The 11,395-nt window shown below is 34.0% G+C and overlaps 1 protein-coding gene across 1 annotated transcript; it reads right to left on the reverse strand.

Moving 5' to 3' along the window:
- Positions 1-9,862: 9,862 nt before the first annotated feature.
- Positions 9,863-10,841, reverse strand: LOC141403380 (uncharacterized). Its single transcript, XM_073985721.1, has 2 exons — positions 10,513-10,841; positions 9,863-10,444 (listed from the first exon to the last, which is right to left on the reverse strand). The coding sequence occupies exons 1-2, from the start codon at positions 10,690-10,692 to the stop codon at positions 10,190-10,192; spliced, it is 435 nt and encodes a 144-aa protein (XP_073841822.1). The 5' UTR covers positions 10,693-10,841; the 3' UTR covers positions 9,863-10,189.
- Positions 10,842-11,395: the final 554 nt, after the last annotated feature.

Below are 11,395 nucleotides of genomic sequence, written 5' to 3' on the forward strand. Positions count from 1 at the left end.
AGGATTGAGGACAATTTGGATTTGGGTGAACGGATAGAGCTGGAACCCTGAAATTTGGAATTAAGATTACCGTTGGAGTGTAGGATTGAGTTGGTTTTGGAAATTCATAATTGGGTGCGGAAAGTACTAAATTTGGTACATATTTTATTAGAGCGAACGGGTAGAGCTGGAATCCTGAAATTTAGAATTATGATTACTGTTGGACTGTATGATTGAGATAGTTTTGAAAATTCGTGCTACGTGTTCGAAAAGTACCATATTTTACTAAATTTTGTTAAATTTGGATTTCGGTGAATGGATAGCGCTGGAATCCTGAAATATTGAATTAAGATTACGCTTGGAGGATTGATGAAGTTTTGGAAATTCATACTTATGGGTACGAAACGTACTAAATGATACAAAGTTTGGCACAATTTGGTATTAGACGAACGGATATACAGGAATCCTGAGATTGGGAATTAAGATAACTGTTATAATTTGGCATTAATGTCAGTGTAAGGGTGAGATACATATGTGGTTTTTGAAATAAGTACCATAAATATATGAAAATAAATAAATGGTACTCGAATTGTTATTGGGTGGAGGGACAAAGTAAAATGTTCGTACCATAAATTTACGAAAAGTACTAAATCGGGCTAAATTTCGTATCGAGTGTAAGAACAGAGCTGGAATTCTAAAATTTGTTCTTAGAGTCTTTGTTGGTATGTGGGATTAATATATGGAGATGGCTTAGGAAATGCTGCTATGAGAAGTACTAAAGGGGTAGCAGGAATTTTGATATATTGGGAGGAAGTTTCAGAAAATCGTACTTATGTATTTATATGTAAAGTGTTATAATTAGTTTTGGGGGCACTGATAGATTTGGAAGTGAGATTCGCGGTTTGTATTGCCTGAACGATAATATAAGGAGATTTTCATTTTTGATATGAGTACAAATTCTGAAATTTGGCATGAAGGTCACTGAGGGCTGAAACCTTATTATACCCTCAGCCTTTAGACTAAAGAGGGTATATACACTTTGATACGACCAAAAATGTACCTCATCGAAATAATGGTTTTAGACCCCAAGTATGTTTGTACGATATCCGTTTCAGACAATTTTGAGTAGATCTAGCAATGTCCGTCCGTCTGTCTGGCTGGCTGGTGCGCACGATAACTCTCGAACGGGTCTATCGATTCGGTTAAAATTTTGGGTATCAAAATATTTTGATTTAAGTTCGAAGATGGGCCATATAGGTCCATCCTTCAGGTACCTCCCCCACAAATGTTCAAAAATTGTCGCAAAACTTGTGCGCACGATAACTCTCGAAGGGAGTAACCGAATTGAACCAAACTTTACATATGGTAATACTGGTAATACTACCTCTAGGCATACATCAGGTTCGAATATGGATTATATCGATCCACTTCTTCAGGTACCTCCCACACAAAATTTGAAATGTGGAGTTTAGTGACATTTCATGAATCGTTCAGCCCAATCATGAATATACTTGCGGAATGCAGTTCTCGCGGAATAGTTTTTTCTCGAGAGAACCTTCCTCCTATCATGAATAGCTGGGGAAAAATAATCATTGAATTTGGCAGCACTGAAGGGTCGTTTTCATACCTTGTGTGCCCTAATTGTTGTGAAAACAAAGAGAAAATGTCAAGTGTTTGTGTTTTTAGACAAAATAAACAAATTAAATCAAATAAATTACGCTTTTACACATCAAAGAAATTCAGAAGATGTTACTTGTTATGAAAATCATCAAATAAGATTGTAAAATTCCAAGGAAACAGTTGCATTGTGCTATCGAACTGCAACTATCATGAATGTATAAAAAACGAGTGTTTTTAATAAAAAGATGGCAAAAATTTAAAAATATGAATTTTGAAGTAAAAATAATTGCAAATATGCATTTATCCAGTGTTTTTCAACAATATCGAAGCGGTGTTTTGTATGTGCAAAATTCTACCATCCTTCGTTGATAAAGTTGAGAGTGACCGAGTTTGCAAACTAATGTTATTTTGTGAAATATGTTAATTTTTTAATAAATTTCCATCGCGAATTGAAGATTTTAGTATATAAACCCAACAAAAGTGTTTATTTTGCATGTTTTGTACAAAGTTTGTGGGAAATACTACGATTTTTTGTAAACTCCCTTCAGTTTTGCAAGGGAGATTTTTTTGGAGGAAAACACATGTTTGAGAGCGTTCATGATACCTACTTTTTCTCCATCGGAATTTTTTTCCGTGCGGATTTTTTGTTTGTGATAGCAAAGAAGGGAAAAGAGAGAAATTCCGCACGGAATTTTCATTCATGATTGGGCTGGTTATGAAATTTTTTGTAACAGGATGTTCGTGCGACCCCCGTTGCGTCATTGCAATTTTTTTCGATGGGAAGTCCATAGATCCTGAGATAATGGCGCATAACGCGAGTTCAAATAAACGGTGGCCAAATATAAAAGGAGTTGGCGTTGTCAGATGAATTTTGGTATAAATACTTATGTCAATGACAATGTCGAGAGCAAACAATTGGGAAGGTCGGGCCACGTTTTCGGATAGTCCCCATGCAACGGTACTTCTTAATGTTTCTGTATTTTGAATATTTTATCAACCAAATTGGTTGAATTTTGAGATGTTTTCACTTTACAAAAAACTTTTCCGATAAAAATTATATACAGTTGCGAAAACAATAATAGCACCACCGTGAACAATTTGTTTGCCACTACAAAAACAATCAAGATTGTTGTTGTTTCCACTAATGTTGTTGTTAGATGCATATCCTAAGGTGTCCCCTTTTATAAAAAAGTAAAGTTTATATTCACATTATTATAAATATTTGTTTTTGGCAGCTTTAATCTTTTTTGTTTTGTTCCCATTGTAACCAAACGTGTATCTTCTAGTTTAGAGCCGTGGTTAAAAAGTAGAGCAATAATATTGTCCAAGTCTCTTCGTGATATGGCGTACAAACATTATATGCGTTACCCCACTCAAGTGAATTGGTCAACATATTGCGGTCTTAGAAACAGAGCTAAATCTGTTATGAGAAGTGAGCGTAGTAAATACTACAAAACATTTTTTGGTAGACTTGGCCCGACACAGGTGTGGAGGCATCTCCGGAATAATGGTATCATTGGTAACGATGATAGTCATTGTGATAATATTGATGCTAATGCATTGAATGATTTTTTTACAGAGGGTAATGGGGTTTGTAATAATGGATCTTCAAACTTTCACGACGTCGAAGGTAATAACTTTTCATTTAGCTGTGTTTTTGAGATGGACGTTTTCGAGGCTTTGCGGCGTATTAAATCGCAAGCTATGGGCGTAGATGGTATACCCGTCAAGTTTTTAAAACTCATCTTTCCCTATATCTCAAGGTATTTGACTTATTTTTTCAATGTTATTTTCACCACTTCAGTCTTTCCACAAGCTTGGAAAGTAGCTAGGGTCGTTCCCATTCCCAAGGTAAAAGAAGTTCATACAATCGATAACATGAGACCAATAAGCATTTTGCCAGCGCTATCAAAAGTTGCTGAGCACCTTATTTTGAATCAAATTCAAGCATTTGTTGATGACAGAAAATGTATCCACAACTATCAATATGGCTTCAGACGTGGACTTAGCACTACTTCACTTTTAGTAGATCTTACCGACTCGATAAGGGAGACGGTTGATAGAGGTGACAGTGGTGTCTTAATTGCCCTAGATCTATCTAAAGCTTTTGAGCGAGTAGATTACACAATACTACTTGATAAACTCAAATCTAGGTTTTTGTTTGATTCGACATCGTGTAAGTTAATCAACTCATTCTTGTCAGGGCGTTCCCAGTATGTTACATACAATGGAAGTATTTCCAACAGGCGTAATATTTACAGTGGTGTGCCCCAAGGGTCCATTTTGGGACCCCTTCTTTTTATTTTATATATTAATGACATTGGTAGTTGTGTTCTGGGCAATGCCTGTCGTCCTTTTTTGTATGCAGATGACATACATTTATTTTTTAATGGGAAATCTGTTGCTCAATTGGAAGATAACGTCAATATTAACTTATGCGCCATTTCAAATTGGCTGCGAAACAACAAATTGATTGTAAATGCTTCTAAGACTAAAGCCATGCTATTCGGTCCAATATGGCGTATGGATGGTAGTATGAATATACAGATTGATGGCTCAACGATTGGTTTTGTTGACAGATTAAAATGTTTAGGAGTTGTTATAGACTCAAAGCTGGATTTTTCTGCCCATATTGATGGCTTATTCCCTAGGGTAATAAGTATACTTCGAAGGTTGTATTCTACCGAACTGTTTTTGCCATTTAGTATTAAGAGAAACTTAGCTTATTCCATGTTAATGTCTATTATATCTTATGGCATAGAAGTCATTTCTGGTACAACGGAGGAGAACATTGATAAACTAGAAAGACTTTTCAATATGATAATTAGATTTGTCTACAATTTGCGTAGATCTCAACATGTTTCTGCTCATGCCTGTAACTTTCTTGGAGTTCCCTTTAAAATATATGTTAAAGAACGTGTTATATCATTTCTTTACAAATCTGTGCTTTTGGACCTACCTACTGTTCTACGAGAAAGACTGTGTTTTTTCAGATCTACTAGGAATACACAATTACGTTATCCACGATTTTATTCATCCGTTTACGAAAGATCATTTATTGTTCGCTCTGCGCATTTGTGGAACGGACTTCCCAATGAGCTACGTCAATTTTCTTTTTCCCGAAGAGTATTTCGTAACAAGTTTGAAAGCTTTGCTCTCAGACCAGCTGCACCATAGTAGGTTCGACATGACACATACATATATGTATGTTAATGATTTTTTATAGCAGCGTCGGCTGATGTTGCTGAGTAGATTCTGCTTTCTCTGGCATTGATTTGATTTGATTTTGAACCATCAGCAATAGATGTAATTTTTATACTTATTTATTTATTTATGGCTGGGGAGCCTATACTATATTTTGTTTTTGCTTAAAAATTGTTAATAACTTAATTTTTTAATTACTTAATAATAGTTTTAAGATTTTTTTGTTATGCAGAATATGATTTTGTAGTAGTTTTGCGCATTGCGATGTTTATTGGCTTAAAAGCTTTAATCGCAATAAATGAATAAATAAATAAATAAATAAATAAACTATCAAAAAAGAGGCGAAAAAAATAATAGCACCACTTACATTTTCTATAGGAAATATTTTACTTTTGGGACATCTTCTAGCATTTAAACACTTATTTGACTTATTGAACATTAATTTCCATTTTTTGACATTCAACCTTTAAGAAAAATACGATGTTTTAAATTAAAATAGGTCCTAAAATGGCCTACAGTGCAGAGCAGTCCAAAATAATGAACAAGACCTCTGTTGATAGCAAAGTTTTGCAGATAAGTTGGCAGATTTGTTTGAAAATCCAAGAAAATGATTCATCACGCTATTAACTGTAAAGAAAATGCGTAAAGTAGTGGAATTAATTGATACCTGACGCAACATCAGGTCAACATTTCTATCAGAAATGTAAAAAGGTACTATTTCAAATGTTTTAGTAGGCTATAAAAGGACCATATAGTATCGGACACAGTACAAAAAGTTCGCAAATATCTCAGAGAACATGATTTAAAAGCACACAGTTCCTGGAAACGCCATAGTTTTAACGGGTTACACGATACAGAGCCGAATAATAGTCACAATAAAATTTTACATTTGCAAGACCAACTGTGGGGGCAATATTTTATGTAGTTGTGGTTCTAAATATTTATGTTTGGTGGAAAATAAATTAATTTCTCAGTTACATGTTCTCAAAAAACTCTGAATAGAACCAAGAATATATATCAAAAAATATTATGAAAGGATTGTTTAACCGTAATAGTAAAGAGCTGATTTTGTCGTTAGAGACTAAGCCCTATACATGGCAAGAAAACTGTAAAGAATTAACTTAATATCGTTGAAATCCTAGAAAATATGACTTTATTTGATTTAGAAAATAAGGTGGCACTAGTTTTGTCCTTCCAAAAGGATATGAACAATAATAAACTGGGTTATAACCTGGAAGAAAGTCAAAGAAATTGTCTTTTAGAAGTTCTTTGGCCATTCTCTAGGGTTGTGCGTTGTCCCTATACTGTGACTAATCAACAAAGTGTTAGCTAAGGTCAATAAGGCAACTACAGCATCAAAACCAAAGATCAGAAAATCATTTTGGATAGTTATTTAGAGGTCCTTTGAGAATAATCCTGAGAACAATACCAGAATCCGCTTGTTCGATACCAAGCCTATCCCGAGGCGTTACTATCGATTTTCAACTGAACAATAAATCAGTAGGCACTTGTTTCTCTTGATGTACTACTATTCTTGAGCAATAAAGTAAAAGCATTTGTCCAATTTCTATCATTTTAAACAAATTTTCAATGGTGGTGCTATTATTTTTTTCGCCTACTTTTTGGAGTTTATGTTAAATTTGGTTTATTTTTTAAAAAAGTGTTGACAATAATTGCGATTGTTGTTACTTTTATATTCATTAGAGTCGTTTTGTTCTAAAATCGCATGAAACGGTCAGCAAAATTTGCACATGAAAATAAAAATGCCTCAAAACTATTTTGTTACGAGGTGGTGCTATTATTTTTTTCGCAGCTGTACATAGGTCAACGTTTTGATATAGCTCCAATAAAACGGTATCGCCCGATTTTCGGTATTTTCAAGATTTTAGCCACATTAAACAACCAATGTAGCTGATATTAGGTATTTAGTCTTCGCCAGGTCTTGCGAAGTATTTTTACAGAGAATTGTTGGTTCACGTTTTGATATAACCCCGTGGGACGGTACCGCCCAATTTTCGGGTTTTTAAGGTTTTAGCCACATTATACACCCAAAATTACAGAAATTTGGTGTTCAGTCTTCATACATATATTTTTGTGAGTTATTGAATACATCAAAATGTTGTCTTCAAATAAGAGAATTTTCCTTAAAATTTTGTTGACCGATTAATGGTCAATAAACGGCACATTTTTTGTTAAAAATCGACATTTCGACTTTGTATTCTTTTCCTTGACGGTGTATTCTTTTTCGGGGACAAATCCATACTTTTTGAGATAATGGCCCTGGAGCTCCAAAAAATCTGCCGGCTCTAACTAAACTTGGTTGTGCCTAACACAACACTCGCGTACATACTTGTATTACGTCCAAATATGGAACGTACATCGTACCACTCCTAAGGGTATCTCCCACACAAAATTTGGAACATGTAAAGTTTAAGGTTTTTTTTGTACCCTCAGCATATATGCTGCTTACGGGCAAAATGTGCCTCATCGAAATAATGGTTTTAGACCCCAAGTATGTTTAGACGAAATGTGTTTCAGACAATTTGAAGTCGATTTAGCAATGTCCGTCCGTCCGTCTGTCTGGCTGGCTGGAGCGCACGATAACTCTCTAACGGATTAACCGCTTCGGTCTAAAATGTGGCTTTCGTAATATTTTGTCCAAATGTAGTTTAAGTTTGAAGAATGGTTATATCGGTCCACTCCTTCCGGTACCTCCCCCACAAAAAATCTAAAATGTTCGGAAAAATTGTGCTCACGATAACTCTTGAAGCGAATAACCGAATACTGCATCCACTATGTTTTTCTTAGGCAAGTATAGTACAAAAGCCCTATCTATAGATACCACCGCAATTTTTTGAGCTTTAATCCAATCCAAATTTTTGTCGGTTCATACGCCAAAACTTTTGAAAACCCACCCACACAGGTATATCTATGTCGGCAAAGCCGACTGATGCCTTTTTATTTGTTTGAAATAGCTGCTATACGGGGTCTTGGATTTATTTCGTACAAGAAAGTAAGTTATTAATGTAATTAAAATACCTCAATAAATGTGGCTCGCTGATTTTTTTTAATCGAACTAGATTGGTACGAACAGTACTTAAATAAAAGTAAATATAATTTAAAATTGGTATTAGTACAATAACATTTTCAGTGTTCACCACTTCAATATTAAATATTGTTTATTTGTTTTTTTATATCCTTTCCGCATACGTAGTAGCGGACACTTTGCTAGTAAAGCTATAAATTCTTTAAAACGTGTATTAAAATGATTTTTTTAGTTTTAAAAAAATGCTCTCACTTCCATTGGGGAAGAAGAAATATCTATAAAGGTGGACCAATATTTATTATACATAATATAATAATTTTTCCACAAACATCCCCAAATGGGACAAGGGGCGCTTCTCTCATATCAATGATTCATATTAGTTCAATGATATGGGACCTACTGTTTATTGCCGAGACCGAACGGCGCACATAGCAGAAATGTATGTTAAAAGTTGATTGAAACTCCTAAAACCCTCGTTTATAATCCGATTGTTATAATATTTTGCACGAATCATATCTACGGTCCAAAGAATATTTCTGTAGAAAATTATGAAAATCGGTCCAGATTGAGAAATAGCTCCCATATATATTAGAATCTGATATGAGGTAAATAATGCACCAAAAGCTGCAAATTGATACATGCATTCAAAACTAGCCTAGAATACAGTGTTCCAATTTTGGTTCAAATCGGTTCAGATTTATATAGTTCTATATATATATCCATTCGATTTTGTTTTCTACTTAAATTATTCCAATTTTATATGAGGAAAAAACCGTGATTTTTCGGAATGGCGCAAACATATATCAATAATTTTGATTTAGTCTGGTATATTAGAGTTCAGGTTGTAACGCAGAACAAAATGTAGTGTTGGCAAACGTTGCCAAAATATCATTTTAATTATTTTACATAATTTATTCTACTTTTTACTTGAGAAAGAACCGTGATTTTACGAAATGACACAAACATTTATCAAAAGTTTTGATTTGGTCTGATAAATAAGAGTCCGGCCTAAAAGAAAGATCAAAAATGAGAGTTGGTGCAATCTTTTTCAAATGTTGTGATTTGGTCTGATAAGTAAGAGTCCCGGCTATAGGAAAGATCAAAAATTAGCGCTGGCAAAAGTTGCCAAAATATTTTTTTTTAATTTTTTAAAATTGCTTTACATAACATATTTCTGGGTCGTTGCCAGTTGCAATTTTTCCATTGCGTATGGCAAAGTCGCCCGACGAAGTCAAATTCTGTCGCCATAAAGTTCATTTTCCGGCGACAACAAATTAGCTGTCGCCGTAAATTTTTACAAACCAATAAAAACGAAAAATTGAAACGTAAGTAACATTTTCATTTATATTAAGTGAATTTATTTAATATTATATACGTTTTTGGTGTTTCAGAAATTATGTTGGTAAAAATTACTACAAAACAGCAATTTGAAATGCGCTTGAAAAAATGAAAGCCCACCCAAACGTAGTTCGTGGGGTCAGACTTTTTGGCGAAACTAAAGCCACTTTTGATGAGGTGTGGAAGGATATTGCGGAGCAATTAAATAGTTGTGTACGTACACCAGATGAATGGCACAGAGTATGGACTCATTTTAAATCCAAACTAAAGAAAAAAATGTCTCAAAATAAGAATATTACAGGCTGAAATAGTCCCAATTTACATTAGGCGAGTTTACTTGCGGCAATTGTGAGTTTGATGGAGAGAAAGGTGAGGTATATGGTAACCCTTTGCCTCTCAACACCCTCTCTCACCCACAAACTGACAATTGCCGCAAGAAAACTCGCCTAATGTAAATTGGGACATACTCAGGAAATGTCGACATCAGTGACCGTTGAAAATTTGATGTTGCCTGCGTACTCCATAAAACGAAGACTTCGATATTATGAAGTTTTTGGTTATATTTTCAACAGATTTCCGTAATTTGCCAATAAGATTTGATTTTGAACAGCATGATTAAGTATGTTAGGTATTGGAGATACCTAGATGTCATTATCGCAGATTGTATATAACATATCAAATTTGTTAAGAATTTATTCTAAATAGATATTTATTTAATTAATTTTTTAGATTTCCTTATGTTTAGTATTTTTTGAAATACAAAAATATTTTTGTAGTATTTTGTTTAAATTATCTTTTACTTAGCCTAACACGAAGATATTTTTTCAATATCTTTTCAAAATCACTTCAAATCTCTATGAACTTTCCATGTAAAAAGGTTCATATGAATAGCAGAGTAGTGTTGGTGTTCAAATAAAAAAGGAAACTTACAATCTAAATTCATTATTCACAGCTTAATTGTAAAACGATGAACGAAGGAAGGCCATGAAATGCCCAGTAAGTTTAGAGAGGAACATTTGTAACTGTCCACGTTTGTTTGAATCTCTTCATACGTGAATGATTGATCTTGCGTATACGTTTTGCTGTTTTCTTGGGTTTATACCATGGTGGATAGGAGCCGTGTTGATCTTTAAGGGTCTTTGAATTGTATACATGGACCTTGCCAGTTTTCTCATTGACAACAGTGATGTTTTCACCTTTTTCACGTTGCTCCTTCATTTCATTTTCCAATTCTTCCTCTTCTTTTGATTTCTTTTCCTGCAAGTGATATAAAATGGAATTAATAACAATGTTTTTGGATTACCTTTCCTCAGGTTTTAACTTACATGCTTCAATTCTTTGGCAGTTTTGATGGTGGCAACTTCTGAGAGTTCTTTCATATCTTCATCTGTGTCCATAATGCCAAGAGTTTTTTTCAAACGTGCCAATTCTTTTGCGTCATATCGTGCTTTTTTGGCTTTGCTGTTCTCCTCGCGACGTTTGCGCGACTTATTTGTACGACCCATGTTGAATTTTTTACCAAATTCCCAATTTAAATGAAAATTTCTTGATTTTTGTTACAAATATTCACGGTTTTTATTCTCAAAACACGTGTATTGTTTGCCGTTCGAAAGAAAAACAACAGATGACGTTTGACAGTTAGTACAGAGATGCCACAAGACAAAAAAATTGAATATCAAAATTAAATTGCCAGACTAATAGAAATACACTTAAAAAAATTACGTAGTTGGACTTTTATGGTGAGGTACACAAAAGTCATAAAATGCTGAAAAGCAGGTTTACCACTTTTCCAGACTATGGAATTATACTATGATTTAAACTGTCAATCCCATACAATATACGTCAAATAAAATCCATTGGATTTAGAACTACGATTTATTTGACGTATATACTATGGAATTGACATTTGAAATCGAGTGGATTTATAAGTCTAAACGTACTATTAACCGGATTTAATAAACCCACTGGTTTCAAATGTCAATTCCGTACCCCAAACGTCAAATAAATCCTCGTGTTTTATGAAAATTATTTTCTTTATAATTTTTTTCATTTGACTTTTTTTCCTTTATAAAGTGATGCATACACTATCAAATTTTGATGTCAATATTTGTAGTAGTATGTGTAAATTTTTCAAAATATGAGAATGTGTGTGTGAATTTTATGGATTGGGGAAAATCACACTAGTTTTGATTTTCAAGGGGCCCATAC

This window comes from Musca autumnalis, unplaced genomic scaffold (genome assembly GCF_047663935.1).
Source record: "Musca autumnalis isolate F117 unplaced genomic scaffold, ASM4766393v1 scaffold_4, whole genome shotgun sequence".
Taxonomy (NCBI): domain Eukaryota; kingdom Metazoa; phylum Arthropoda; class Insecta; order Diptera; family Muscidae; genus Musca; species Musca autumnalis.

Excerpts from the sequence above, each read along its gene's own strand:
- LOC141403380 (XM_073985721.1), bottom strand. The coding sequence starts at position 10,692 with ATGGGTCGTACAAATAAGTCGCGCAAACGTCGCGAGGAGAACAGCAAA. Across the intron at positions 10,445-10,512 it reads CTGCCAAAGAATTGAAGCAT|GAAAAGAAATCAAAAGAAGA; the intron begins GTAAGTTAAAAC and ends TATCACTTGCAG.